We start from the raw sequence: 26,217 nt of genomic DNA on the forward strand, positions 1-26,217 counted from the left end.
GTGTTCATGGGTTCAGTGTCCATTCAGAAATCGGATGGCAGATGGGAAGATGCTGTTCCTGATTAATTGGTGTTATAATTTATCATCTCTGGTGAATTTGACCAGAAATGCTAATATCAGGTTTTTCAAAAGGCCAGAGTTAGATATTTCAAATGCGATAAATCAACATAATTAACATAAATGCAGGTGGATTTTAGAACCGTAGAACATTGCAGCACAGAAACAGGCCTTTTGGCCCATCTTGGCTGTGCCGAGCCATTTTTCTGCTTAGTCCCACTGACCTACACCTAGACCATTTCCCTCCATACACCTCTCATCCATGCACCTGTCCCAAGTTTTCTTAAATGTTAAAAGTGAGCCTGCATTTTCAACTTCATCCAGCAGCTCATTCCACACTCCCACCACTCTCTGGGTGAAGAAGCCCCCCCCCATGTACCCTTTAAACTTTTCCCCCTTCACCCTTAACCCATATCCTCTGTTTTTTTTTCTCCCTAGCCTCAGTGGAAAAAGCCTGCTTGCATTCACTCTATCTATACCCATCATAATTTTATATACCTCTATTAAGTCTCCCCTCATTCTACGCACCAGGGAATAAAGTCCTTTAGATGCTCTGGTTTGAGAATTGGTTTAATGAGATTCAAGGGCTGGAAATGGCAAGCATTCATTTGTCTGCACATCTGTTTCAAGTAGTTGCATGTACATGCTAGAATTAACTTTAACTTTGTTAGGAAACTGATATTTTGAATAGTGACATTTTGTTAATACTCAAGTTAAGAAGGAAAATGGATCAAATTTTAAATGCTGATGTATGTAATGATGATGAACATTACTGAAATACTTTTAGTTCAAGGAAGTTTGTTACTTAAGTTTAGTATTTAGCTGAAAGTTCCAGTTGCTAATATTCCTTCTCTTTTGACGTCAATTTATTGAACTACAAATAAAGTTAGTCACTCAACTTTTCTGGGGTGCTACAGGGCAGGATCAATGACTTCTAAGAATAGTTAAAAATTTCAGTTAAAATTCTGAATGCACTAATTTTGCTTATCAAATAGATCATGTTTGCAACTGCTGATGTGTGTCCAAAAATTATTGCTATGGTTTGGGCAATTTGCACTCCCAAGTTTGCTGTCATGACAGCATATTTTTGCCACAGATTAAATGAATAAAAATTTCTCTGTCCTTTCAGTTTCATTACTCAAAAGGAACCACTACTTATAGTAACGATTATAATAACCTGTGTTGGATTAAAAGTTGCACTCTACATTTGTAGTGGAATTATTAAATAGAATTGTTTGAAGGTGAAGCATAGGATATTTGATATATTCAAAATATATTGTTCATCTTGTTACTGTAATTATTTTGACCCTTATAATTTACATAATTCCTCTCTGTATGTACTGCTTGACTCTGACATGATTTATTCTTAATGGAAGTGTCCTAATGGTAGGTTGACCTGAATGGACTAGGTGTATCTAGTAATATCTTGTAACTTTTCAATCTACAGGGTTTATAATCATCTTGATGAGGAAAATGAATGAATTGTTGGTTTTCATAATTAAAAATATACAGATTGAATCCAGCTATCAGTGAAGAAAAATATGTTGTTATATTAATAGTAAATAGCTGAAGGATGTTTAAGTAATTTCAGTCTGGTGCTGCCAGTTAATAAATAATATTTTGTTGCAGACACATGCCCGGGAAGGTTAATAGAGATTCAGGGAAAAGCTGGTCTATTTCTGGAAGGACTGGTACACCCAGCATTGGAAGGTGTTGAGATAATCATCACTGAGAAAAACTCAGTCCCACTTATAACAGTGTTTACTAATGAAGAAGGGTCATACAGGTAACCTGAAAAATTCTCATGTGTCTTTCAATGCAGTAAATGTACTAAGGTTGCAGTGCTTCAGTGGAGTAGAAGGTTTCCCTTCATTTCATTTAACCCTCTAAAGAGAAAGCTAAATGGTACAAAGGTTAGGATTGCTACTGTTCATGCCATGTAGTTTACATTGTAAAAAAAAGACAGAAATAAATTGGGTTGCATATTTCCCACCCAGAGATGCTCAGACCCATATACTTTACATCTTACTCAATATTGTGAAATAATCAAAAGATATTGATTAAATATTTGAGTTTGGGATATCATTCTAGTGAGATGGTACTTGATCATCTTTGCAACTTCTCAGTTTTTCCTGAAGACTAAGGAAGCCACAGGGGGGCAGTGTGGATCTTTGACTAAAGCAGGGCTGAAATTCTTTTCAGTTAAAATTGTATTTCCATTATAAGCATGGGAAAGAATAAAACTATACTGCAAAAGTGCCTATTCTATCATTATTGGAATTTTTACAAGTCTTGTTTATAACATAGAACATTACAGCGAAGAACAGGCCCAACAGCTCACATGTGCTGAACTAATTAAATTAATAATCAACTAAACTGTTAGTTTCTGCTGACACAATATCCATATCCTTCCATTTCTTGCACATATGTGTGCCTATTTAAGAGTCTCTTAAACACCTCTATCATATTTGCCTCCACTACCACTTCTGGCAGTACATTCCAGGTACCTGCCTCTAACTGTATAAAAAGACTTGCCCTACAAATCTCCCTTGAACTTAACCCCTCTCACCTTAAATGCATACCTTCTTGTATTAGTTATTTCAACACTGTGGAAAAAGAAAAACCTCTGTCAGATTTCCTGCAGCCTCCATTGCTTCAGAGTAAATGACCTAAGTTCGTCCACTGTCTCCTTATACATGTGCCCTCTAATCCAAGCAACATTCTAACAAACCTCTTTTGCACCTTCTCCAAAGCATCCTTCCTGGAGTTGGCCATATGCCAGATGCAGACCAACTAAAATTTTTATAAAACACTTGAACGAACACTTGCTTGACTAATAAAGGCAAGCATGCTATATGCCTTCTCTATTTGGATTTATGTTTCTTTATATCAGTTTAGATTTTGCTGCAAAGTTATTTTAGAAAGTAATGATCCTTGATTCCTGAAATCCTAACATTGTTGTATTTTTGAATCATGCATTTTCCCCCACATTGTTTTATTCATTATTAGTCATCTCCTCATATTTCTTCTGTTCCAGTTAGTTACTAAGATAGAGAACAAAATTTAAGTTTTCTCAATTTCTATTCCTCCCTGCCATATTCATGATTAGTTGTTGTAAAGCATTTCCACAAGTCTTTAAACAAAAGCACTGCTTGATAGAGTTGGAAATATTAGTTACTTGTTCATAAGAATAATTTGGAGTTGTGAATGTCAAAATGTTTCATTGTGTTTAGACTGGATAATTATGTTTCTTCTACCATCTCCTCCAATAAAGCAATATAGGCCATTTAGACCCTTGAACTTTAATAGAATCATAGATGACCTGATCTTGGCTCCAGCTCCACGTTCCTGCCTATTCCCCATAATCCCTGTAGAACAAAAATCTAGGCTCTGAGTATTTTCAGTGATTCTGCTTCCACAGCTCATCAAAGCAGAAAATTTCAAAGAATCACAACCTGTTTAGGGAATAAATTCTGCCTCGTCTCTACTTAACTGGATTTCCTCTCAGCAAATAACTCAGAATCTTGCATGTTTCAACAATGTCACCTCTTGGTTCACCATACTAATACAGGCCACAACTGCTTAATCTTTCCGTATAAGGTAACATATTATCCCAGAAAACAACCTAGCAAACTGCCTCCCATATAAGTATATCTTCATTAAATAAGGAGACCAAAAACTATACAGAGTGTTGCAAATATGGTCTCACCAGTACCCTCTACATTTACAGCAAGAATTTCCTTTTGTTGTCCATCTGCTTTTCAATAAAATCAACATCTCATTTGCCTTAATCACTTGCTGTACCACTAGGCTATCCAGATTGTACTTTACAAGAGAATTCTGCAGTATTTCTTCAATGAAACAGTATTCTACTTTTCTATTCTTTGCACTAATATATTTGGATAATTCTCATTTGCCCAATCTGCCAATTGTTGCCCCCTCTCATCCTATCCTTTTTTAACTTCTGTATATCTCCTTGCAGATTCTGTGTCCTCACACTTAGTTTTTTTACATGTCTTTGTAATATCAACAGAACTTGCTAAACTACATGGTGAAGCATTAACCCTTTCTCTCTGCCTGACTTTTCCACTGCTTTTCTTTTATTTCAGACTTGTCGCTATTATAGTTTTTGCTTTTCCTTCATTGAAGTCAATAAATATAAATTGTATGTAGTTCAGTCCCAGCACTGATCTTCATGATACCTCATGAGATGCATCTTTCCAAACTGAAAATAACCACCTATCCTGCCTCAGTCTTCTGTTAGCTGCCAGTTTTCCATCCACACTAATATTATCCTTATGTGGCTCCTTATTAAATGTAACTCCTTATGTAACTTCAAATATACTGTGCTGTCTGGTCCACGTGGCTTATTACATTCTCAAGGAACTCATGATTTCTCTTTCATAAAAACATGTTGACTCTAGATTATTGTATTTCATTTTCATTTAACAAATATAACCGTTACAGCACGGAAACAGGCTATGTTGGCCCTTCTAGTCCGTGCCGAACGCTTACTCTCACCTCGCACTGACCTGCACTCAGCCCACAACCCTCCATTCCTTTCCTGTCCATATACTTATCCAATTTTACTTTAAGTGACAATACCGAACCTGCCTCTACCACTTCTACTGGAAGCTCGTTCCACACAGCTACCACTGAAATTCCCCCTCGTGTTACCCTTAAACTTTTGCCCCCTAACTCTCAACTCATGTCCTCTTGTTTGAATCTCCCCTACTCTCAATGGAAAAAGCCTATCCATGTCAACTCTATCTATCCCCCTCATAATTTTAAATACCTCTATCAAGTCCCCCCTCAACCTTCTATGCTCCAAAGAATAAAGACCTAACTTGTTCAGTCTTTCTCTGTAACTTAGGTGCTGAAACCCAGGTAACATTCTAGTAAATCTTCTCTGTACTCTCTCTATTTTGTTAACATCTTTCCTATAATTCAGTGACTAGAACTGTACACAATACTCCAAATTCGGCCTTACCAATGCCTTGTACAATTTTAACATTACATCCCAACTCCTATACTCAATGCTCTGATTTATAAAGGGCAGCATACCAAAAGCTTTCTTCACCACCCTATCCACATGAGATTCCATCTTCAGGGAACTATGCACCATTTTTCCTAGATCACTCTGTTCTACTGCATTCTTCAATGCCATACCATTTACCATGTATGTCCTATTTGGATTATTCCTACTAAAATGTAGCATCTCACACTTATCAACGTTAAACTCCATCTGCCATCGTTCAGCCCACTCTTCGAACTGGCCTAAATCTCTCCGCAAACTTTGAAAACCTACTTCATTATCCACAATGCCCCCTACCTTAGTATCATTTGCATACTTACTAATCCAATTTACCACCCCATCATCCAGATCATTAATGTATATGATAAACAACATTGGACCCAGTACAGATCCCTGAGGCACACCACTAGTCACCGCCCTCCAACCTGACGAACAGTTATCCACCACTACTCTCTGGCATCTCCCATCCAGCCACTGTTGAATCCATTTTACTACCTCAATATTAATACCTAATGATTGAACCTTCCTAACTAACCTTCCATGCGGAACCTTGTCGAAGGCCTTACTGAAGTCCATATAGACAACATTCACTGCTTTACCCTCGTCAACTTTCCTTGTAACCTCTTCAAAAAATTCAACAGGATTTGTCAAACATGACCTTCCATGCACAAATCCATGTTGACTGTTCCTAATCAGACCCTGTCTATCCAGATAATTATATATACCATCTCTAAGAATACTTTCCATTAATTTACCCACCACTGACGTCAAACTGACAAGCCTATAATTGCTAAGTTTACTCTTAGAACCCTTTTTAAACAATGGAACCACATGAGCAATACGCCAATCCTCCGGCACCATCCCCGTTTCTAATGACATTTGAAATATTTCTGTCAGAGCCCCTGCTATTTCTACACTAACCTCCCTCAAGTTCCTAGGGAATATCCTGTCAGGACCTGGAGATTTATCCACTTTTATATTCCTTAAAAGCGCCAGTACTTCCTCCTCTTTGATCGTCATACTTTCCATAACTTCCCTACTTGTTTCCCTTACCTTACACAATTTAATATCCTTCTCCTTAGTGAATACCGAAGAAAAGAAATTGTTCAAAATCTCCCCCATCTCTTTTGGCTCCACACATAACTGTCCAGTCTGATTCTCTAAGGGACCAATTTTATCCCTCACTATCCTTTTGCTATTAATATAACTGTAGAAACCCTTCGGATTTATTTTCATCTTACTTGCCAAAGCAACCTTGTATCTTCTTTTAGCTTTTCTTATTTCTTTCTTAAGATTCTTCTTACATTTTTTATATTCCTCGAGCATCTTATTTACTCCATGCTGCCTATATTTATTGTAGATATCTCTCTTTTTCCTAACCAAGTTTCCAATATCCCTTGAAAACCATGGCTCTCTCAAACTTTTAACCTTTCCTTTGAACCTAACAGGAACATAAAGATTCTGTACCCTCAAAATTTCACCTTTAAATGACTGCCATTTCTCTATTACATCCTTCCCATAAAACAAATTGTCCCAATCCACTCCTTCTAAGTCCTTTTGCATCTCCTCAAAGTTAGCCTTTCTCCAATCAAAAATCTCAACCCTGGGTCCAATCCTATCCTTCTCCATAATTATATTGAAACTAATGGCATTGTGATCACTGGACCCGAAGTGCTCACCAACACATACCTCCATCACCTGACCTATTTCATTCCCTAACAGAAGATCCAACCCTGCCCCTTCTCTAGTCGGTACCTCTATGTATTGCTGCAAAAAAAACTATCCTGCACACATTTTACAAACTCCAAACCATCCAGCCCTTTTACAGAATGGGCTTCCCAGTCTATGTGTGGAAAATTAAAATCTCCCACAATCACAACCCTGTGCTTACTACAAATATCTGTTATCTCCTTGCAAATTTGCTCTTTTAATTCTCGCTCCCCATTAGGTGGTCTATAATACACCCCTATAAGTGTTACTACACCTTTCCCATTCCTCAGTTCCACCCAAATAGCCTCCCTAGACGAGCCCTCTTATCTATCCTGCCAGAGCACCGCTGTAATATTTTCTCTGACAAGCAACGCAACACCTCCCCCTCTTGTCCCTCTGATTCTATCACACCTGAAGCAACGAAATCCAGGAATATTTAGTTGCCTATCACACCCCTCCTGCAACCATTTTTCACTAATAGCTACAGCGTCATATTTCCAGGTATCAATCCATACTCTAAGCTCATCCACCTTTCTTACAATGCACCTAGCATTAAAATAAATGCATTTAAGAAATTCTCCACCTCTTCCTCTCTGTTTATCTCTAATAGTACAAAGAACCTTACTGTCTTCTTTTTCTTCTTTCTCCCATACATCTGTTCCTACACTCTGGTTCCCCTCCCCCCTCATATCTAAATCCACTGTAGCCTCTCTAGCAAACCTACCTGCAAGAATACTTGTCCCCCTCCAGTTCAGATGTAAACCGTCCCGCCGGAACAGGTCCCACCTTCCCTGGAAAACTGCCCAATTATCTATAAATCTGAAGCCCTCCCTCCTGCACCATGTCTTCAGCCATGTGTTGACCTGCACTATCTTACTATTTCTAAACCCACCTGCACGTGGCACTGGAAGCAATCCTGAGATTGCTATCCTGGAGGTCCTGTCCTTTAACTTGGCACCTAGTTCCCTAAACTCACCTTTCAGGACCTCCTCACTCTTCCTACCCACGTCATTGACCATTAGCTACATGGACCACGACATCCGGCTGCTCACTCTCCCTCTTGAGAATACTGAGAACTCGATCCGAGATGTCCTGATACTTTTTTTAAAAAAAAAGGATCTAGTGCTTTCCTGGTGTATATGCCAAATAAACTCGTTTTGGGCTTCCAGCCGGGTATAGGTGATTTTAACTGACGTTTCAATGACAAACTGCCATCTTTGTCAAGAATCCCTGATGAAGACGGCAGAGTTTGTCATTGAAACTTCAGTTAAAATCGACCCCAGTACTTGGCTGAAGCCCGAGAAGAGTTTATTCATCCTGATATCAATTAATAATAAATTCCAGCTTTCCCCAAACTAGATGTTAGGCTGGCTTACCTTGAGTGTCCTGTTTCCTGTTTGCCTTCTTTAAGCAAGGGTATTACATTTGCTTTAAAGCATTTGAAAGGACCGGAGTGGTATAATTATTTCTTTGTTCCCAACAAGGGTTGGGCCATTACATAGAGACCAGGAGTATTCCATAACTGCTCAAAAGGAAGGTTTTGTTCTGACCGCAATGGAAGGAACAGTTGGTGATTTTAAAGCTTTTGCATTAGCAGGAATAACTTTTGAGGTAAGCTAAGTGAGTAATTCATATTAAATAATGACCATGGAGTGTTTCTAAGTTTTTAACTAGCTTTATGGAAGTTGCTGAACAATGTCTTTCTTTTGCCACCCATAATAAGTATAGTTGTATGGCACATGTCATCTTACATTTTTAGGAGTTACATTTATATGATCATATTAGCTAACAATACTGATATTTTTTGTTGTTAATTACAAGATCATTTATTTAAAATCTAGAATTCTTCCAAATGTTGTCTATTTTCATAATTTTAAATTAAAATCATGCTCATTTTATTTAAAAAGGCTAATTTAATGACATTATAGGTTTTTTAGTGGTTAAATTCTAAGCTGCTAAATGTTGAGATATATTCTTCCTCAAGTTTGTTGTGGATTAATGTTTAAGCTGTTTAAGTGTTAGGCTGTTCTGACATTAGCTTAATCAAGTTGATGATGTCTGTTAGGCTTACAAATATCTACAAATCTGGAAGTAATTCAATTTTTAGAATCAGTTTGGGATATAGCACAAATTCTTCAGATTAGTTGTTGTGATGCTGTATTTTCAATCTATAAGAGTTTTTATTTAAAATCTTAGTTCTTGCTGACGATACCATTCCTTAAAATAGATGTGACTTGTGTTGGTGTTGTTAACAGAATAAAAAAATAATTGATACTTCATTATGATGTGTATAATGTTCATTGTGAAATTCTGAATTTTAATTCTTTCATAAAAGTGAATATTGCTATATTTGTAAACAGATAAAAACTGAAGACCAACACCCCCTTGCTGGAGTCCTTTTGTCTCTTAGTGGAGGACAGTTCCGCTCTAATCTGCTCACACAAGAAAATGGCATGCTTACTTTTGCAAACCTGGTAATGTTTAATTCATCAACTGTGAATTCATTAAACAAATATTAAATATAGTTTGCTGTTAGCTTTATTCTTCAGAATGTTTTACTACTGTAGGTGCCAGGATTGGTATTAGGAGGTTCCAGTGCATTGAAAGAAATATTAGGTGCATAGTGAAGATGCCTTAACAATGTTCCTACTCCATTCCCGAAGAACACAAGGTAGTACACTAGAGTGATGTTATTGCCACCTTGTGTTCCCTGTCTGATTCCCTAAGTGTAAATACTTCAGTTTTCCAGGTTCAAAAACTAAGGTGGCTCAGTTTAACTTTTTGTTCTCTTACAAATTTGGTAATCCAGATAATTTAAAAAAGTTTATGACTGAGTCATTTTTAAATGTACTCATAAAAACAAATTTGTAAATAGTTAAAAAATTTTGAAACTGGACTCAATTCTGAGAGGCAATCTACCAGCGTTTGGAAAGACAAAGACTGATGAGAGATGGTGGGCATGGCTTTAAAGCATGTCTTATGAATTTGATTGAGTTTGTTTTTGAAGTGTTGGACACGAGGATTGATGAGAGCAGAGTCCTTGTTGTAAACATTTGATAAAGTCCCATGTGGTAGGCTGGTCCGGAAAGTTAGATTAACACGGGCTCCAGGGTGCGCGAGCCAGGTGCATTCAAATTTGACTTGGTGGAAGGAGACAGAGAGTGGTAATGGAGGGTTGTGTTTTTTTTTCAGATTGGGGGCTTGTGACCAGCAATGTGCCACAGGATTAGTGTTGTTTGTCATCTATTGTCAATGATTTGGTTAGCATGATTATTAACTTGGTGGATGACATCAAAAATGATGGTGTGGTGGACAGAGAAGTTTGTGTTACACAGAATCTTGAACACCTGGGGAAGTGGGCCAGAATGATGCAAGGAATTTAACTGATAGGTGTTATGTGGTGCATTTTGTAAAGTTAAACCAGGGCAGGATGTGCTCAGTTAATTGCTGGGCCCTTGAGAGTGTTGTAGACCATAGGTACCTAGGGCTACAGATGCACAGTTTGCTGAAAGTGGTGAGACAAGTAGACTAGGTGGTGAAGAAGGCATTTGATACACTTGCTTTCATTGGGAAGGGCACTGAGTGCAAGAGTTAGGACTATACAAAAAAACTCATGCTTCAATTGTACAAGATGTTGGCAATTTGTGTGCAGTTCTTGTCACCTAGCTATAGGAAGTTGTCATTAAGCTGGAAGCGTGCAGAAAAGATTCATGAGGATGTTACCTGGGCTGTAGCAGTTGAATTATGAGGATAGACCCAGATGTTACCTGAGTTTTTTTTATTCCCAATTATGAGAGGTTTCATTATAAGAGACTTCATGGAGGTTTATAAAATCATGAGAGGAACAGAAAAGTTGAAAAATCAGTCTTTTTCTTTAGGTGAGGCAAAGATTAAGGTGAGAGGAGATGTACTGTAGAGAAAGCTTTAATGGGGTCCTAAGGAGTTACCTTTTCCATTAAGGGTGGTGGGTACACCAGTGGAAACTACAGAGGCAGGTACAATTATAATGTTTAAAACACATTTGGGCAAGTACATGGACAGGCAAGGTTTAAGACATATGGGTTAGAAGTAGGCAAATGGGACTATCTCAGGTAGGCAACTAATTTGGCATGGACAAGTTGGGTGAAAGAGCCGGTTTGTATGCTCTGTAGTCTATGGCTCTCTGAGTATGACTTCTGAATTGCAACCCTGGGTAGATCTTTGTTCATCGGTACTGAATAACTTTATGCTGTTATTTATTATCTATATTGGATTGCAGAGTCCTGGTCAGTACTATTTCAAACCAATGATGAAGGAGTTTCGATTTGAACCTGCATCCCAAATGATTGAAGTGCAAGAAGGACAATCTCTTAGAATCAAAATTACAGGCTATCGGACTGCTTACAGGTTTGTGTTGGTAGAACTAATTTACACGATGCACACAAAATATAATTTTGGATTGGAAAATGTGTGATTTTCGTAGTAGTAGACAATAACAAGGGGAATAGCTCTTGTGTGAAACTGATTAAGGCATTGCATTCATTATTGCCAATCTCAATGTTTTTGTGTAGATTAAAGTAACATTGCAGACCCTTTGAAGTATAGGCAGGGCTGGCAGCTTAGCCTTCTGTGTTTTGATGTTTTAGATGTGATAGGGATGCAAGAGAGTTGAGTGAGTTGCATTTCTGATCGGGGGGGTGGGCGGGTGAGGCATCTTAGCTGCACTTAGAGGATATACGAAAAGGCGTATCCAATGCGTCAATATGGGTAGAACTGTTACTCTGCTGGGGTTATATGATAGGTCTCCCAGTAGCCAATGGGAGTGGGAGATACAGATGTATTAAAAGATTATGGAAATATGTCAGTGCATCAGGGCTATTGTAGTAGGTAACTTTAATTTTCCCCAACATTGACTGGGACTTCCTTAGTGCAAAAGGCATAGATGAATCAGTACTATTTAACAGTACTAATAGTGGGACTTGGAAGCAGAAGTGCACAGTTTGCTAAAAGCAGCCATGCAAGTAGACAGGACAATGAAGAAGGTGTTTAGCATGCTGACCTTCGTCAGGAGTTGGGACATAATGTTCCATTTATACAAGTTGTTGGTGAGGCTGAACTTGGAGTCTTGCTTGCAGTTTCAGTCACCTTTTTATAGAAAAGGCATTGTCAAGCTGGAGAGGGTGCAGAAGAGACTTGAGGATGCTACCTGAACTAAAGGGCTGAATTGTAGGGAGAGTTTGGCCACACTGGATCTTTATTTCCTAGCGTGCAGGTGAATGAGGGTTGACTCAGAGAAGTTTGTAAAATCATGAGGGGCATGGATAAGGTGGACAGTCATCTTTTCCCTGGAGTTGGGAGTCCAAAACTAAGAGGGTACAGATCAAGAAGGAAGAAATGTAAATAGACCTGAGTGGTAACTTTTTTTTACACAGAGGGTAGTGAATACCTGAAATGAGCTGCTAGAGGAATTGGTTGAGGCGGGTACAGTTTCAATATTTAAGAGGCATTTGGATAGGTACATGGAGGGGAAGGGCTTAGAGAGCTATAGGTTGAATGAGGGCAACTGGGATTAGAAGTGAGGATGGTGTGGTCAGCATGGACCATTTGGGCCATTTTTTCTTGCTGCACTGTTCTATGACTCTATGGACCAAAATTTGTTGGGCACCTGCAAGAGGGTTTCTTGGAATGGTATGTAGATAGCTCAACCAGTGAAGGGACTATACTAGAGCTTGTATGGGAATAAGTCTGGCCAGGTAATTGGGGTTTCAGTGGGAGAATATTTTGAGAACAGTGATCACAACTTAAGTTTTAAGGTTGTTATGGGTAATGATAAGTTTGGATCTGGACTTCTGGGGAAGGTGCTAAATTGTTAGGCATGAGCTGGAGAGAGTAGGTTGGGAGCAGCTGTTATTGGATAAGTCTACATCTGACATGAAGTTTCTGTGTTGAGCTGTCGTACGTTATGTAAAAAATTCTAAAATGCTCTGAATGAAAATTTGAGGAAAAAGTCACTAATAAAGCAAATTCAATTTGCTGATTGACAGAATGGTGAATGTGATAAGTTACAGGCAATAAACTAATAGTGTAATTATAGGGAATTCATTTAATGCTTCATGTTTGAATGACTGTAATCTCTAGTGTGTGTTAAAACCTAAAATAAGCTTCAAAAAATGGATTGTAAATCCATTCTACTATAGTTGAACTGAAGTGGAACGTTTTTAAATGTGAAACTCAGACTCAGTGAGTGTAAGTGCTTATCTGTGAGGTGCATTCTCTTTTATTCTTATGGGATGAATCCCCAGTGCTCAGATTTTCATTGCAATTTCAACAGTCCAATTTAAAAAGAAACAGTGGCATATCTCAGTGAACCACCACAAACCAGTGGGTTCACTGCCTGCTGCTCCATACAGGATTCTCTGCTTTCTGTGGTACTGACTGTCGGTCAAATGTTACCCCGCGGGAATGAGAGGCAGTAGCATGCTATGCTGTTGTTACAAACTTTTTAGCAGTTAGCTTCAGAAGGACCCATGATGGTAAATACAAAAAGATACGAGTTTTTATTTTGTTTAAGTTTTCTTATAAAGCTAAATCCAAGATAGTGCTGAGATAAATAAATAGATATCCTGCTATCTGTTTTCTTTATATTTGTTGTGTTGATGCATTTCAGTGTCCTGTTAACTGCCATTTGCATGTCTATGGTAAAACTTACATTCATTAAATATTGCCAATTCTAGCAGCAGTGGTAAATCTTGAAAGATGACAATTTATCAACTTAACAAGACTTGACCCTCATATTATTAAGACTTCAGATGGGAAGCATAATTTTTTTGTGAAGGTATTTCTTGCATTCTAAATAGTCTAAAATTTTATCTTAAAAGTCTAAGCTGTATACTTTGTTTTCAAACAAAAGCTGCTATGGAACAGTGTCTTCACTGAATGGGGAACCAGAACAAGGAGTTGCAGTGGAAGCTGTTGGCCAAAAGGATTGCAGTATTTATGGAGAGGATACTGTAACAGATGAAGATGGAAAATTTCGCCTCCGTGGTCTTCTGGTAATGGATAACAATTTAATTGTCATTGATTTAATTATGAATTCATTAAAGAGAGTATAATCAGGTACTTTTAGTTCTGAGTTTGTTCCTAGGAACATAAGTACTAGTGAAATCAATGCTAAAAATTAGCATTATAGCTTCATATATACTGAAATGCATTGGTGCAGACCTTTGCCTCCCTGCTCCTGATGTGTTGTGAAGCAAAGAAACTAAGACTGTGCAAAAGCTCCTAGTAAGTAAGGGCTGAGGTTGAGCAGGCTGAAGTTTTCATTGTGGCTGGCACAGTTTGTGTAGGCCATTGCTAGAGTCTGCCAGCACTTGCTCATGAACTGACAGAAAGCCTATTATTTCTCTCATCATCTCCTGTTTAATGAGGTGGAAGTTGCTACCTTCCCCTTGACTGCTCTGTTCTCCCTGGCCCAGAGATTTCACTTTGGTAAGAAGTGCACTGGCACACATGGAAAGGTTACTGCTTATCCCAAGCAATGTCCTGTATTCTCAATGTTGACATACACAGCCCTGAGCCTCAGTCTTAGTGCTGAGCAACTACACTGCCCACTCTTGCCTACTTGGTACCAGGCCTTACAGGCATTTGAACCTGTGTATATTCAGACTCCAGGACCAAAAATTTGAATTGATTTTTATTTCTTACATCCTTCATATACATGAGGAGTAAAAATCTTTATGTTATGTCGCTGTCTGAATATGCAATGTGCAAATTATAGTAATTTGTAATAAATAATATGGACAGTAAGATATACAACACAACAGTCAGTATAGCTTAGAATATCAATATAGCCAAGTGCATTATAATGAATCATCACTCTTCAGAGTAGCCCTAAACAGGGCTCTAGGCATTTTTAATCATTTTGATGCATTAAAACATTTATTAGAATGTGGTCAAAATTCACATATAGTGATACAAAATAGTTTTCCAATGTTCTTTATAGACGTCCCCTTTGGAGTTGACATAGTCAGATGGGTCCAGTGTAAGACATGCCCCCAGTGATCACTTATATTGATGCAGCATGAGGGAATCCACTGTAAGGGTTGGAGTCTATCCAGTGACACTAGTAATGACCCACACTCATTGTGACAGCCAGGCTGCAGCTCCCAGTTACTTGAGTTCTGTGCAAATTCTAGTTTCCATGAATGTGGAGTGGAAGGTAATATACAGACATAACTGGTCGGGCAAGTCCTACCAAATATTTTGTAGACAGTATTAGATTATCAAAATATTTACAGGTGTGTGTACCAGAATTCATCACCATCTAATAAACCATTATTTTTCTTAATAAAGTCACTGATCACATCAAATATACCATCAGGTGATTTTAATTTTGTTTCTATCATTGTGGGGACGGGTGTATCTTCTGCTCATTGCTTCTGTGCAGCAGATTCTTGAGTTCAGAAACATGGAACTTTTTGGGCAAGAGGTTGAGCTATTGTGCATTCGAGCTGAAATACAACTATCATTTTGTCATTAGTAACTTTCACATGCACATTGGCTGGTTGGCAGCAAACGTATTCATTGGAATTCTTTATTGGCACACCAGTTTCAAATTGTGTGTAACAAAGTGTTAATTAACTTTGCTGTTCTTTCTTTATAGCCAACCTGTGTATATCATATCCAGTTGAAAGTTGAAGGCAATGACCACATAGAAAGGGCTCTTCCACAGTATCGTGCCATACAGGTTGGTTGAATGGAATTTCTTGGCCTGGATTTTGCTGTCAGCTTGGCGCTGACCTAGATAGAAGCTAGTCATGTACCGTCCTTAATGTCTGTACTGTGGATTTTCTTTTTCTTGGTGTTAATTCATTCTGGAGTTAGTTGAGCAACAGCCACATTGAATAAATCTCAAAGATACAAAACCACATAATGTGCTTATTTTAGAATTTTACTGAAAGCAAAATAAAAATTGAGATGTAAACATGAGCTTAAAGTGGAACTGTATATGAGCAAACTTTAACGAGTGTATATTGAAGTCAGTAAGTCACTCTAAAGATGATGATGATAGTTAGCTTTAAACCATACTGTTTTTTATGGTTGAAGTGGCTGAAGTTTGAAAAGGATGTTGTGCCCATTTGTGATAATCAGAGCCATGCCCATCATTGAGACCAATGATACCTTCAAGCCTGACTTTTTCTGCCTGATAGTAACCAAGGATTACTCTGCAAGTACCATCGTAGAGGTATTTTCTGTGAAGCAACTGTGACATCAGTCAGCAGGACACCTCATATTAACCTGTGCCATAGTGACAGTGCCATCCGTCAGTATTCTCATTTTCTTTACCTGTGATGGAGGGTATAAGCTGATTTTATCATCTTTTATGCTTTTCACACATGCATCACATTGATGAATTGAAAATACTTATTTCTTACCCAGCTGAGTTACAACATAACTATCAATATGTATCCAAAATGGATAGGCTGCTGCTGGCAACCATTTGGCAAGGGGTTCCTACTTTTCAATCTCTGCCACTTGCTCATCTTCAAATGTGCACTGTGATAGACTTGTTACTCAAGCAAGCTAACCTTGCATGCAGTTGTTCTGCTCCTTGCAAAGCCTGGTGAGAGTTTAGAGGAGGATGAAATAAGTTTCAAAAAAAAGTTTGAAGTAAATTTATTATCAAAGTACATGTCTGATCAAGCTGTTTATGGCATTAGACCTGTTATTTGATTAAAAAGGGTAAACGTTAAATATAAAAGTGGAATATAAAAGCTTCTTTTATGAATGTGTTCTTTCTAAATCTTTAGTCCAGAATGACCTGGAAAAAGGTTTTTGTGGCCAGACCTTGTTGGTCCCTTAACCTGGCATTGCACTCTGTGGTTCACACAATGTCTGCGCATATCTGGGTCAGATGTTGGGGGGAGGGTGTATCACTGGCTCTCCACACTCTGGAGTACAGGGATTTGATCTGAATGGTGTCTGGACTTTTAGCAGGGCTTTGCAGGCTATTTAGTATTTTAATTAATTTCAGTAATATTCAGGAGTATCTAAATTCTACAGATTCAAACTCTAGTCTTGTATTTTGTAGTGTACCCAGTTTTGACATTGAGTATGGCTCTATAATAATAACTGTTGAAGATCTAAAATCTGAAGTTAACTAAGATCTGTACAAAACTTCAGCTAATTAACCTATCAGTGCAACTTACATTATTCTAGCCTGGTTCCAATAATGCCAACTATAGGGTTTCAACCTGTATAAGAAAAAGTTTGTTTAAAGATGTGAAAATTAATTAAGAATAGATAAAACTGAAATACTTAAAAATATTAAAATGAAACAAAATGATTTAAGTAAAGAATCCCTTTCTTTCGCTTTACCTCCTGACTACCTGCCCTACAATCCCCTTTGATCCTTTCTAACTGAACTCTTGGATCTTGTGCGTTGTGGAGTTCAGAATCAGAATGAATCCAAGATTCAGTTGAATGCCGGTGATGCTGAGCAGAAATAAGGGCAATTGTTGGTACAATTCAGCACTTTTGATCAGTTTAATCATTACAAAATCATATTTATAAAATTCCACAGGAGGCTGGTCCCAGTGTGGATGTTGATTTTAAATACTTTAGTCTTTCCTTACCACTTCTTTGTGGTTAGTAAACTGGTAACACTAAAAATCAAATTCATCTAATCCTTTTGCATGTCTTTTGTGCAGGTTGAGAACAGCGATATTGATGGTGTGAATATTCTAGCATTCCGACAAATTAATCAGTTTGATTTAAGTGGTAATATTATCACTTCAGCAGAGCATCTTTCCACTTTGCGGGTGAGTCTCACTGGTTCATTGGCAAACGATACCATCTTTTTTATTTCCTTCTGATTGTCTCAGTTCCTGGATCTAAATTGGTTATGGAAATAACCTGATCTCATATTTTGTCAAAAGATGCTTTTTTATCACCTACAAGATAAAAGGTGGAGAATTGATGACTGTTTTACAGTTTCATCTCTCCTATTTCCCTTTGAAGCATCTGTTTCACAGTTTGTAACTCATTGCTGCAGTGATATTGAGATTGTGGAACATGGTGTCAAACCCCTGATGGCATGCATAATGCTATCTTAAAGTTGCTGCCAGCTGACAAGTTACAGCTTTGTGAACTTAATAAGATTTCATAATTTGTAGTAGGATATGAATAGATGTAATCTATTTGATACTTTATATTTGTTCATCTTTGTGGTGGCGTGTTGGGGAGGCAACATTAAGAAGAGGGACGCCTCACGTCTTAATAAGCTGGTAAGGAAGGCGGGCTCTGTCGTGGGCACAGAACTGGAGAGTATGACATCGGTAGCAGAGCGAAGGGTGCTGAGTAGGCTACGGTCAATCATGGAAAACCCTGAACATCCTCTGCATAGCACCATCCAGAGACAGAGAAGCAGCTTCAGCGGCAGGTTGCTATTGATGCAATGCTCCTCAGACAGGATGAAGAGATCATTACTCCCCAATGCCATTCGGCTTTACAATTCAACCGCCAGGGGCAAGATATGTTAAAGTGCCGGGGTTAGGACTGAGCTTAAGTTACCATTCAATGTATTTTAGTAAACTACTTAAGAACTTTTTAAAAGCTATTTATTAATGTTTTTTTTGAGAGGGTGATTTTAGATGCATATCATTTATACTGAGTTAAGTATTGTATGTAATTAGTTTTGCTACAATAAGTGTATGGGACACTGGAAAAAATGTTGAATTTCCCCATGGGGATGAATAAAGTATCTATCTATCTATCTATCTATCTATCAAGAAGGTTAAAATAGATCTGCTTAACTTGTTCAGGTGGTGCTGTACAAAAGTGAAAACTTGGACAACCCCATTCAAACTGTGTCACTGGGTCAGTCCCTCTTTTTCCACTTCCCACCGCTGCTAAGAGATGGAGAGGTAAAAAGTGCTTCATTTTATAGAATTGGACAGCCAAGTAATGTTTACATAATTAAATTTTATTGGCTTAATGGAGATTTTATTTCACATATAGAAAAGAATAAGTTGCTTTATTGTTTGTTCATGCAGAATTACGTAGTTGCATTGGAGTCTACTTTGCCTAAATCACTTTATGAGTACACCTTGCCCCAGATATCCTTCAGTGCCACAGGCTACCACAAACACGTTACCTTTCTATTCACCCCTTCGGTAAGTGAAGAATATTTTTGAGATTATTAATCAGAATATTTGTGCAAAGTAATTTTTGTGCTGATAGTTAAGAAAATTGAATATATAATTTGATTTGGCTGTTCTTTGGAAGTGTTCACTTTAGCAGTCTGAGGTACCTACCTGCTGCAAGCCGGCTTCAATTATACCAGTGCCCAAGAAGAACGTGCCTCACTGACTGTCGTCTAGTAGCACTTGCGTCACAGTGATGAAGTGATTTGAGAGGTTGGTGATGAAACGTATCAGTTCCTGCCTGAGAAGCGACTTGGATCTGTTCCAATTTGCCTAGCAGCACATCAAGCTCATGAGCCAGTCCTCATTGGGGAATCAGAGATGGATGGGGTTAGCAACTTTAAATTCGTCAGTGTTACCATTTCAAAGGAGCTGACCTGGGCTCAGCACTTGTGCAATTATGAAGAAAGCATGGCAGTGCCTCTACTTCCTTAGAAGCTTGCGAAGATTCAGCATGGCATCTAAAGCTTTGACAAGCTTCTATAGCTATGTGGTGGAGAGTATATTGACTGGTTGCTTCATGGCCTGATATGTAAACACCAATGTCCATGAACAGAGAATCCTATAAAAAGTGGTGGATATGGCTCAGTCTGTCATGGATAAAGCCCTCCCCACTGTTCAGCATATCTACATGGAGCATCATCAAGGATCCCTACCACCCAGGTCATGCTCTCTTCTCAATGCTGTCATCAGGAAGAAGGTACAGGAGCCTCAGGATTCACACCACCAGGTTCAGGAACAGTTATTATCCCTCAACCATCAGGCTCTTGGGCCAGTGTGGATAACTTCACTTGCCTCATCACTGAACTGTTTCCAAACCTATGGATTCACTTTCGAGGACTCTTCATCTCATGTTCTAGATTTATTGCTCATTTATTTATTACTTTTTTCCTTTTTGTATTTGCATAGTTTGTTGTCTTGCACACTGGTTGGCTGCCCTGTTGGTGTGGTCTTTCATTGAGTCTATTAGGGTTTTTGAAAATTAATCTCAGGGTTGTATATAGCAGCATATATGTAGTTTGATAATAAATTTATTTTGAATTTTGAATTATACATTGCCAAAGATTAAATTAATTGAATTATTATAAAGAACAGAGAGAAAACATTTAATGGAGATGTACAGTGCAAGTTTTTTAATAGGCCACCAGGCATTGTGATGGAAGCAAATACGATAATAGCATTTCAGAGACTCTTGGACACTGGGGAAGGAGAGTTATGCATCATGAACAGAGGCAAATTTACAGATGCTGGAGATCCAGAGTAACACACAGAAAATGCTGAAGGAACACAGCATGTCAGACAATATCTATGGAGAGGAATAAACAGCTGATACCCTTCATCAGATGTAGGTCATGTACAGGAAGAAGCAAGGTTGTTTAATTTTAATTTTAGTTAATGTGACTAGTGTTATAAAGTAATTGGGAAAAGTAAAAATAAAAATTAAAATTATTTTGAACTCCATGGAGCATGTGGGGATCCTCCGATATCCAGGCAATCTTTTTCTTCTTTCTTTTTTTTTCTTTCTTTAGATAAGGGTTTAAGGGGGGGGGGGGAGAGTCAATATTATTTTTTTTCTCTTTCGCTATTTTATCATTACATTTATTCTTTGTAATTTTCAAAAAATTTAATAAAAAAAATGTGATTAGTGCATGCACAGTGGGCTGAAGGGCCTTTTGTGGTCTGCTCTTCTATGAAAATAAAGAAAAATTAAATTTTGATCAATTTTTACCCTGGTGAACACTGTACTACTTCAACTTTTTTAGATTTGTAGTGAAAGCCTTTTGGAAAGCAAAATAATACAATATGTTATCTTAACTGCTATTATCTAATTAATTTAAAACATACTATTTTGCATTTAACAAGTATACCAGAAGTTGCTTTTTAAGCAGACTACTTTCTTACCAATTGGCCTGCTGACTGATTCATGTCTGCTATTTGACTATAAACATATAAACATTGTCTCATTACAGTAGTTAAATAAATTTGGAATGTTTTATACTGCAACTTTCGCATTGACATAAAGCTTTTACGGTGGTGCAGCACAAATTAACATGGTAACAAGCAGATTGTCAAGCATGATAAGGCTTTGTCTTGCAACTCCAGGATGGCAAGAGATAAGTCTGCTAAAGTAAATGAGAATCAACAAAATCCGATTATCCATTCATAGCACGCTAAATTGCATCCAGGTTCTGCAACCCACAAATTAAACTTGAAATATTAAGGTAAACATCACTGACTGGAGTCAGCAGTTCCAAAGAAGGCACTTATGCGTAGAACTACTGGCTCTGCTATTTAAATTTAATCTTGAGTGTACATGTGTGTGATGTGCTCCAATTTGCCTACTAGCACAACAGGTCCACTACAGGTGCCATTTCATTGACCTTCACTTAACCCTGGCCATTTGGACGGCAGAGATGTTCTTTATGGACTACTGCACGAGATTGAATGTATCATCCCCTCAAAACTAGTCAATAAGCTTCAAGGCCTTGGCCTCAATACCTCCTTGAGCAATTAGATCCTCGATTCCCTCACTTGCAGACTCCAGACGTTTTGGATTGGCAACATCTCCACAATCTCCCATCGGTACAGATGCAGTACAAAGCTACATACTTTGCCCTCTACTCGCTTACACTTATGACTGTGTGGCAATGCACAGCTCCAATGCCATATCTAAATTTGCTGGCAAACACTACTGTCATTGGCTGAATCAAAGGCACTGACGAATCAGCACGTAGGAGGAAGATTGAAAAGGTACCACATCAAAAACCTCTTGCTCAATGTCAGCAAGACCAAGGAGCTAATTATTGACTTCAGGAGGAACAAACCGGGGGTCCGTGAGCTAGTTCCCATCGGGAGGTCAGAGTTGGAAGGGGACAGTAACTTTAAATTCCTCAGTGTTATCATTTCAGAGGACCTGTCCTGGGCCCAGTACAGATGTGCAATTACAAGAAAAACACGGCAGTGCCTCTACTTCCTTAGAAGTTTGCGAAAATTCAGCATGACATCAAAAACTTCGACAAAATTGTACAGATGTGTGGTGGAGAGTATATTGACTGGTTGCATCATGGCCTGGTATGGAAACACCAATGCCCTTGAACAGAAAATCCTATGAAAGGTAGTGAAAATGGCCCACTTTGTCATGGATAAAGCTGTTCTTGTTGAGCACATCTACAAGGAGCATTGTCGTAAGAAAGCAGAGTCCATCATCAGGGACCCCCACCACCCAGGTCATGCTCTCTTCTCACTGCTGCCATCAGGGAGAAGGTACAGGAGCCTCAGGACTCACACCATCAGTTTCAGGAACAGTTATTACCTCTCAACCATCAGTCTGTTAAACCAGAGAGGATAACTTCCCTTACCCCATTACTGAACTGTTCCTGCAACCTATGGACACTTTTCAAGGATTCTTCGTGTCATGTTCTTGTCTGTTTGTTTGCCTTTCTGTCTATATAATTTCAATTATATTTGCACGGCTTGTTGTCTTTTGCACACTGGTTAGCACCCTGTTTGGTGTGATCTTTCATTGATTGTATCATGTTTTTTTGGATTACTGAGTATACCCACAAGAAAATAAACCTCAGGTTGTGTCTAGTGACATATATATACTTTGATAATAAATTTGCTTTGAACTTTGAAGGGGGCATTATAGAAGCAGAAAGTGACAGAACCATATGAAATGCAAGGATAGTTGACTGCAAACTTGGTCAAAGAGAAAGATTTGAGGTTTTTTTAAAGAAGGAAAAAGTAGTGGCATGTTTCCAGAATCCAGAATGTCAACATGGAGCACGGGAGCTGATTTTGAAGAGAAGGAAAGTTATGGAATTAAAGACAGTTTCCACCATTTTAGTTTTATTTCAGATTAAGAGACTACTAGACTGGTATACGGAGGAATTTAAGGTAGGGGGTTATATGGGAGGCAGGGTTTAAGGGTTGGCACAGCATTGTGGGCCGATGGTCCTGTACTGTGCTGTACTGTTCTATGTTCTATTAAGTTATCTGCAGTTGATTTGATTTTCAAGGGTGCAGAATTCTCATCGTTACACGAGCTGAGTAGATTACAAAGTTCTAGAGATAGGCTGAAAACTTTAGAGGAGTAGCCATTCAGTAACTCCCCATGTCACTAGAGGTACGTTACACATCCACTTATGCACCTTTGGTTAATAGCCTGTCATCACTTGTGTATTTTGTGGCTGAAATCAGTGGTTTTCCCAGGTAACCGGGTATAGGCAATTGTTGGCCAGCCTTCTCAGTGATACCAAAAACATATTTTAAGCACACACCAACGTGTTTGGTTACCTTCTATTGGAACCTATAATCCATTATGAACATCACCTTTATCTATGATTCTAATGGATATGAAATAAATTCATAAAACAACCTGTTCTTGTTTTGCCCGTAATGTTATCATTTATTGTTGTCCTTTTCCAGAGAAAACTACCTGAGCAGGATGTTGCCCAGGGGTCATACATTGCTCTGCCCCTTACTCTGCTCCTGCTGTTGGCTGGTTATAATCATGATAAGGTAAGCTTCTGTTTCAAGCACTTTGTGCTGCATATGGACATTTTATTGATAAAAGCTAACATTTGTGTATTTAAAATGAATTGTTTAAACTGAACAGTTGTACACCAGATTATGAAAACGCATAACTAATGAAACAAATAGCACTTCAAAATTCAGTGTTAAAAATAATAAGATCCAATGAGTTGTTTAATCTAATAGAGAAAAGAAGAGCCTTTGGAAGTTCAAAATTAGAATATTTTAAGGAGTATTCTTCAAGTTATCATTGGAGCCAAGTGTTTGGGTTATTGAGACAGCATTTCAGTGTTGCAATCAACTTTTTCAACAGTATTTCATTCAAGGATTTATTTCAGGATTGATCCAATTAGTGTTTAGGCTTGTCATTTATCTAAGACAAAAGAGAAAATTCAGGCTATTTGAAGTTTTGTCATACTGGTACTGATTTTAACAACACTTCGATAACAGTTTGGGTGTTGGTATTTCTGTTCAAACAAGGTGAAGTAAATACACATTTGAATTCACTTCTACCAGCTTTTTTATTTTAAATGATTGCCTGCTTCTTGCAATGTTTCAGGTTTATTGTAATTTGTAATATTGGAAGAAAACAAGTTATATTTGTTGTTCATGAACAATAGAGATATCCAATGTGTTCAACGGTGAAAAAAATTGCAGGGTTTTCAAATTCTGATCATTTATACAGCAGAATAACTTGTATGTTTTTAGTGGAAATTATTGTAGGTGCTCCTGCAACAACTAAACTTTCCAATATGCTGTGGGCTCTTTATATTTCTACTGGATATCCTTCATAATCCATTAATTTACATCCAATGCTAATTCTCTCAATTCCCAAATAATGCTATTAGCAGGAAGGCACAGGAACTCTTTTAACTTTAATTAAAGCCAGTTGCTTTGTTTTACAAGGGCAATTATAAACCCTGAAACTTATTAATACATATTTCATACACAAAGAATTGTATCATGATGATGCCCTAAAATGCTAGCATGTGGAGGATTTGTAGTTAGAAAGATTTTGTTGTAATCTTATTGAGCACACATGAATATATTTCATTTGTACTACCTTTGATTTGAAAGTAGCTCATGGAATCCAATTTCACGTGACATTAATTTTTCAGACAAACTGTGGAGCTGTTGTATACTATATTGTATGCAATCATAAATATACTGTATTTGTCACATTATGCTTCTTTGAGTTAGTTATTTTTCTCTTTTTTTAAAGATTAAGCTATGCACAAAAATTGAAATGATTGTTTTCAGTATTTTATTTGTCCTTATTGCCTTTAATTGGCTGCAAGCTCTCCATAACTGCTTGTTCTTTTAAACTGAACTTGATGAGAAAGAGTTGAACTACCGGTAGCTTTTGTGCAATGAGTTCCTGCAAAGTTTTTTTTGGGCAAATAAAATAGTCAGATCTTCCCTTTTAATTATTCATACCGGATTTGAAAATAGACTGTCTTCTCTAAAAATGAGTGGTCAATACATAATTTTGTTTACAGTTAAGCTTACTTTAGGAGAAAATGTCATCATTAGGATTTCACTCCCATTTGGTTGAGTAGTTCAATGTTTTAAAAATAATGTATGTGACCTTTTCTCCTCTAGCTTATCCCATTGCTGATGCAGTTGGTAAATCGGTTACAAGGTGTGCGGGCTCTCAGCCAAGGTGGTTCAGATGGCATCAGTCAAGAGGAAGCAAAAAGACAAACCAAAAGACCAAAGACAAGGCGCACATAATTAATGATGGAAGACCTACATATCAGTTCTATGGCATTCTTGCTCTTTATACAATGAATAATTTCTCTTGTTGAAATCACTCATTGTTATGTTAAGAGCCTTTTTTTAAACTGCTAACCTCCTAACGTCCTTGAATGGTATTTATAATGAACTGAGGTTGCATTTGTTTTTGATCAATGATCTGAATTGACTAAAAGATTTGGGAAATATTGGACAGAATTATGATTTAACAGCTGGTATGTTAATTTATTTTTGCTGTTGTGAGAACTCAACCAAGAAGCAGAACAATTTGTTTTATATTTGCTTGTCCTGTGTTTCTGAACTGAGCCATTTGAATATGTGGTAAAATGACTTCAATAGATGACAACAAATGCTGGAAAACAAGGTTCCTACATTAAAGAAGATTTTCACAATTTTATTTCCTGTCTTATTTTGCTTTGTTGATTAGTGTTACAGGTTTATTTTATCCTTCTACACATTAATTCCCTTAGTTGGTAGCTGCACATTATTTATGATTGTTGTAGTTATCTTGTATGAATAAAACAGATGTATTTAAAATGTTAGTTTTCTGAGGAAGTTTAGCTGAATATTGATTTGCTTTCTGCATTATAATAATGGTTTATTTTAATTTAATATTCTCGGTAACTGAGTTGTTAACTTAGAATTCTGCAAGTCAGGTTCACTGGTTTATAGCTGAGACCTACGATGGAGGAGCCGCGTGGCCTTGGTTGTAGCGTGTAATAAGCCTTATGTCAGGATGTTACCTATCACAGTCGCCCACGAGGAGAGAGACCGGTGGCCATGTGGTGTAGTGTTTATGCTCGATTGGGGAGCTCGATTGGGGAGCTCCCGTCGATGCTGCCCTCCAGTGTTCATTCAGACGAGCTGGATTGTGTGTGTGTGATCGGCTGCAGAATGCTGAGGGCTGTTCTTGCCAACAAAATTCATGCACTATCAATCAATGGG

General features: G+C 37.9%; 1 protein-coding gene across 1 annotated transcript in view; it reads left to right on the forward strand.

Moving 5' to 3' along the window:
* Positions 1-25,669, forward strand: part of nomo (nodal modulator) — a 58,198-nt gene extending 32,529 nt beyond the window's left edge. The window contains exons 21-31 of the mRNA XM_073060530.1: positions 1,687-1,843; positions 8,287-8,413; positions 9,163-9,276; positions 11,061-11,188; positions 13,692-13,833; positions 15,444-15,527; positions 17,491-17,601; positions 18,604-18,705; positions 18,835-18,954; positions 23,413-23,505; positions 25,120-25,669. Of these exons, the coding sequence (XP_072916631.1) occupies positions 1,687-1,843; positions 8,287-8,413; positions 9,163-9,276; positions 11,061-11,188; positions 13,692-13,833; positions 15,444-15,527; positions 17,491-17,601; positions 18,604-18,705; positions 18,835-18,954; positions 23,413-23,505; positions 25,120-25,251 (1,310 nt within the window). The 3' untranslated portion in view covers positions 25,252-25,669. The remainder of the gene's footprint in view (positions 1-1,686; positions 1,844-8,286; positions 8,414-9,162; positions 9,277-11,060; positions 11,189-13,691; positions 13,834-15,443; positions 15,528-17,490; positions 17,602-18,603; positions 18,706-18,834; positions 18,955-23,412; positions 23,506-25,119) is intronic.
* The last annotated feature ends 548 nt before the right edge of the window (positions 25,670-26,217 follow it).

Source organism: Hemitrygon akajei, chromosome 11 (assembly GCF_048418815.1).
Source record: "Hemitrygon akajei chromosome 11, sHemAka1.3, whole genome shotgun sequence".
NCBI classification, from domain to species: Eukaryota; Metazoa; Chordata; class Chondrichthyes; order Myliobatiformes; family Dasyatidae; genus Hemitrygon; species Hemitrygon akajei.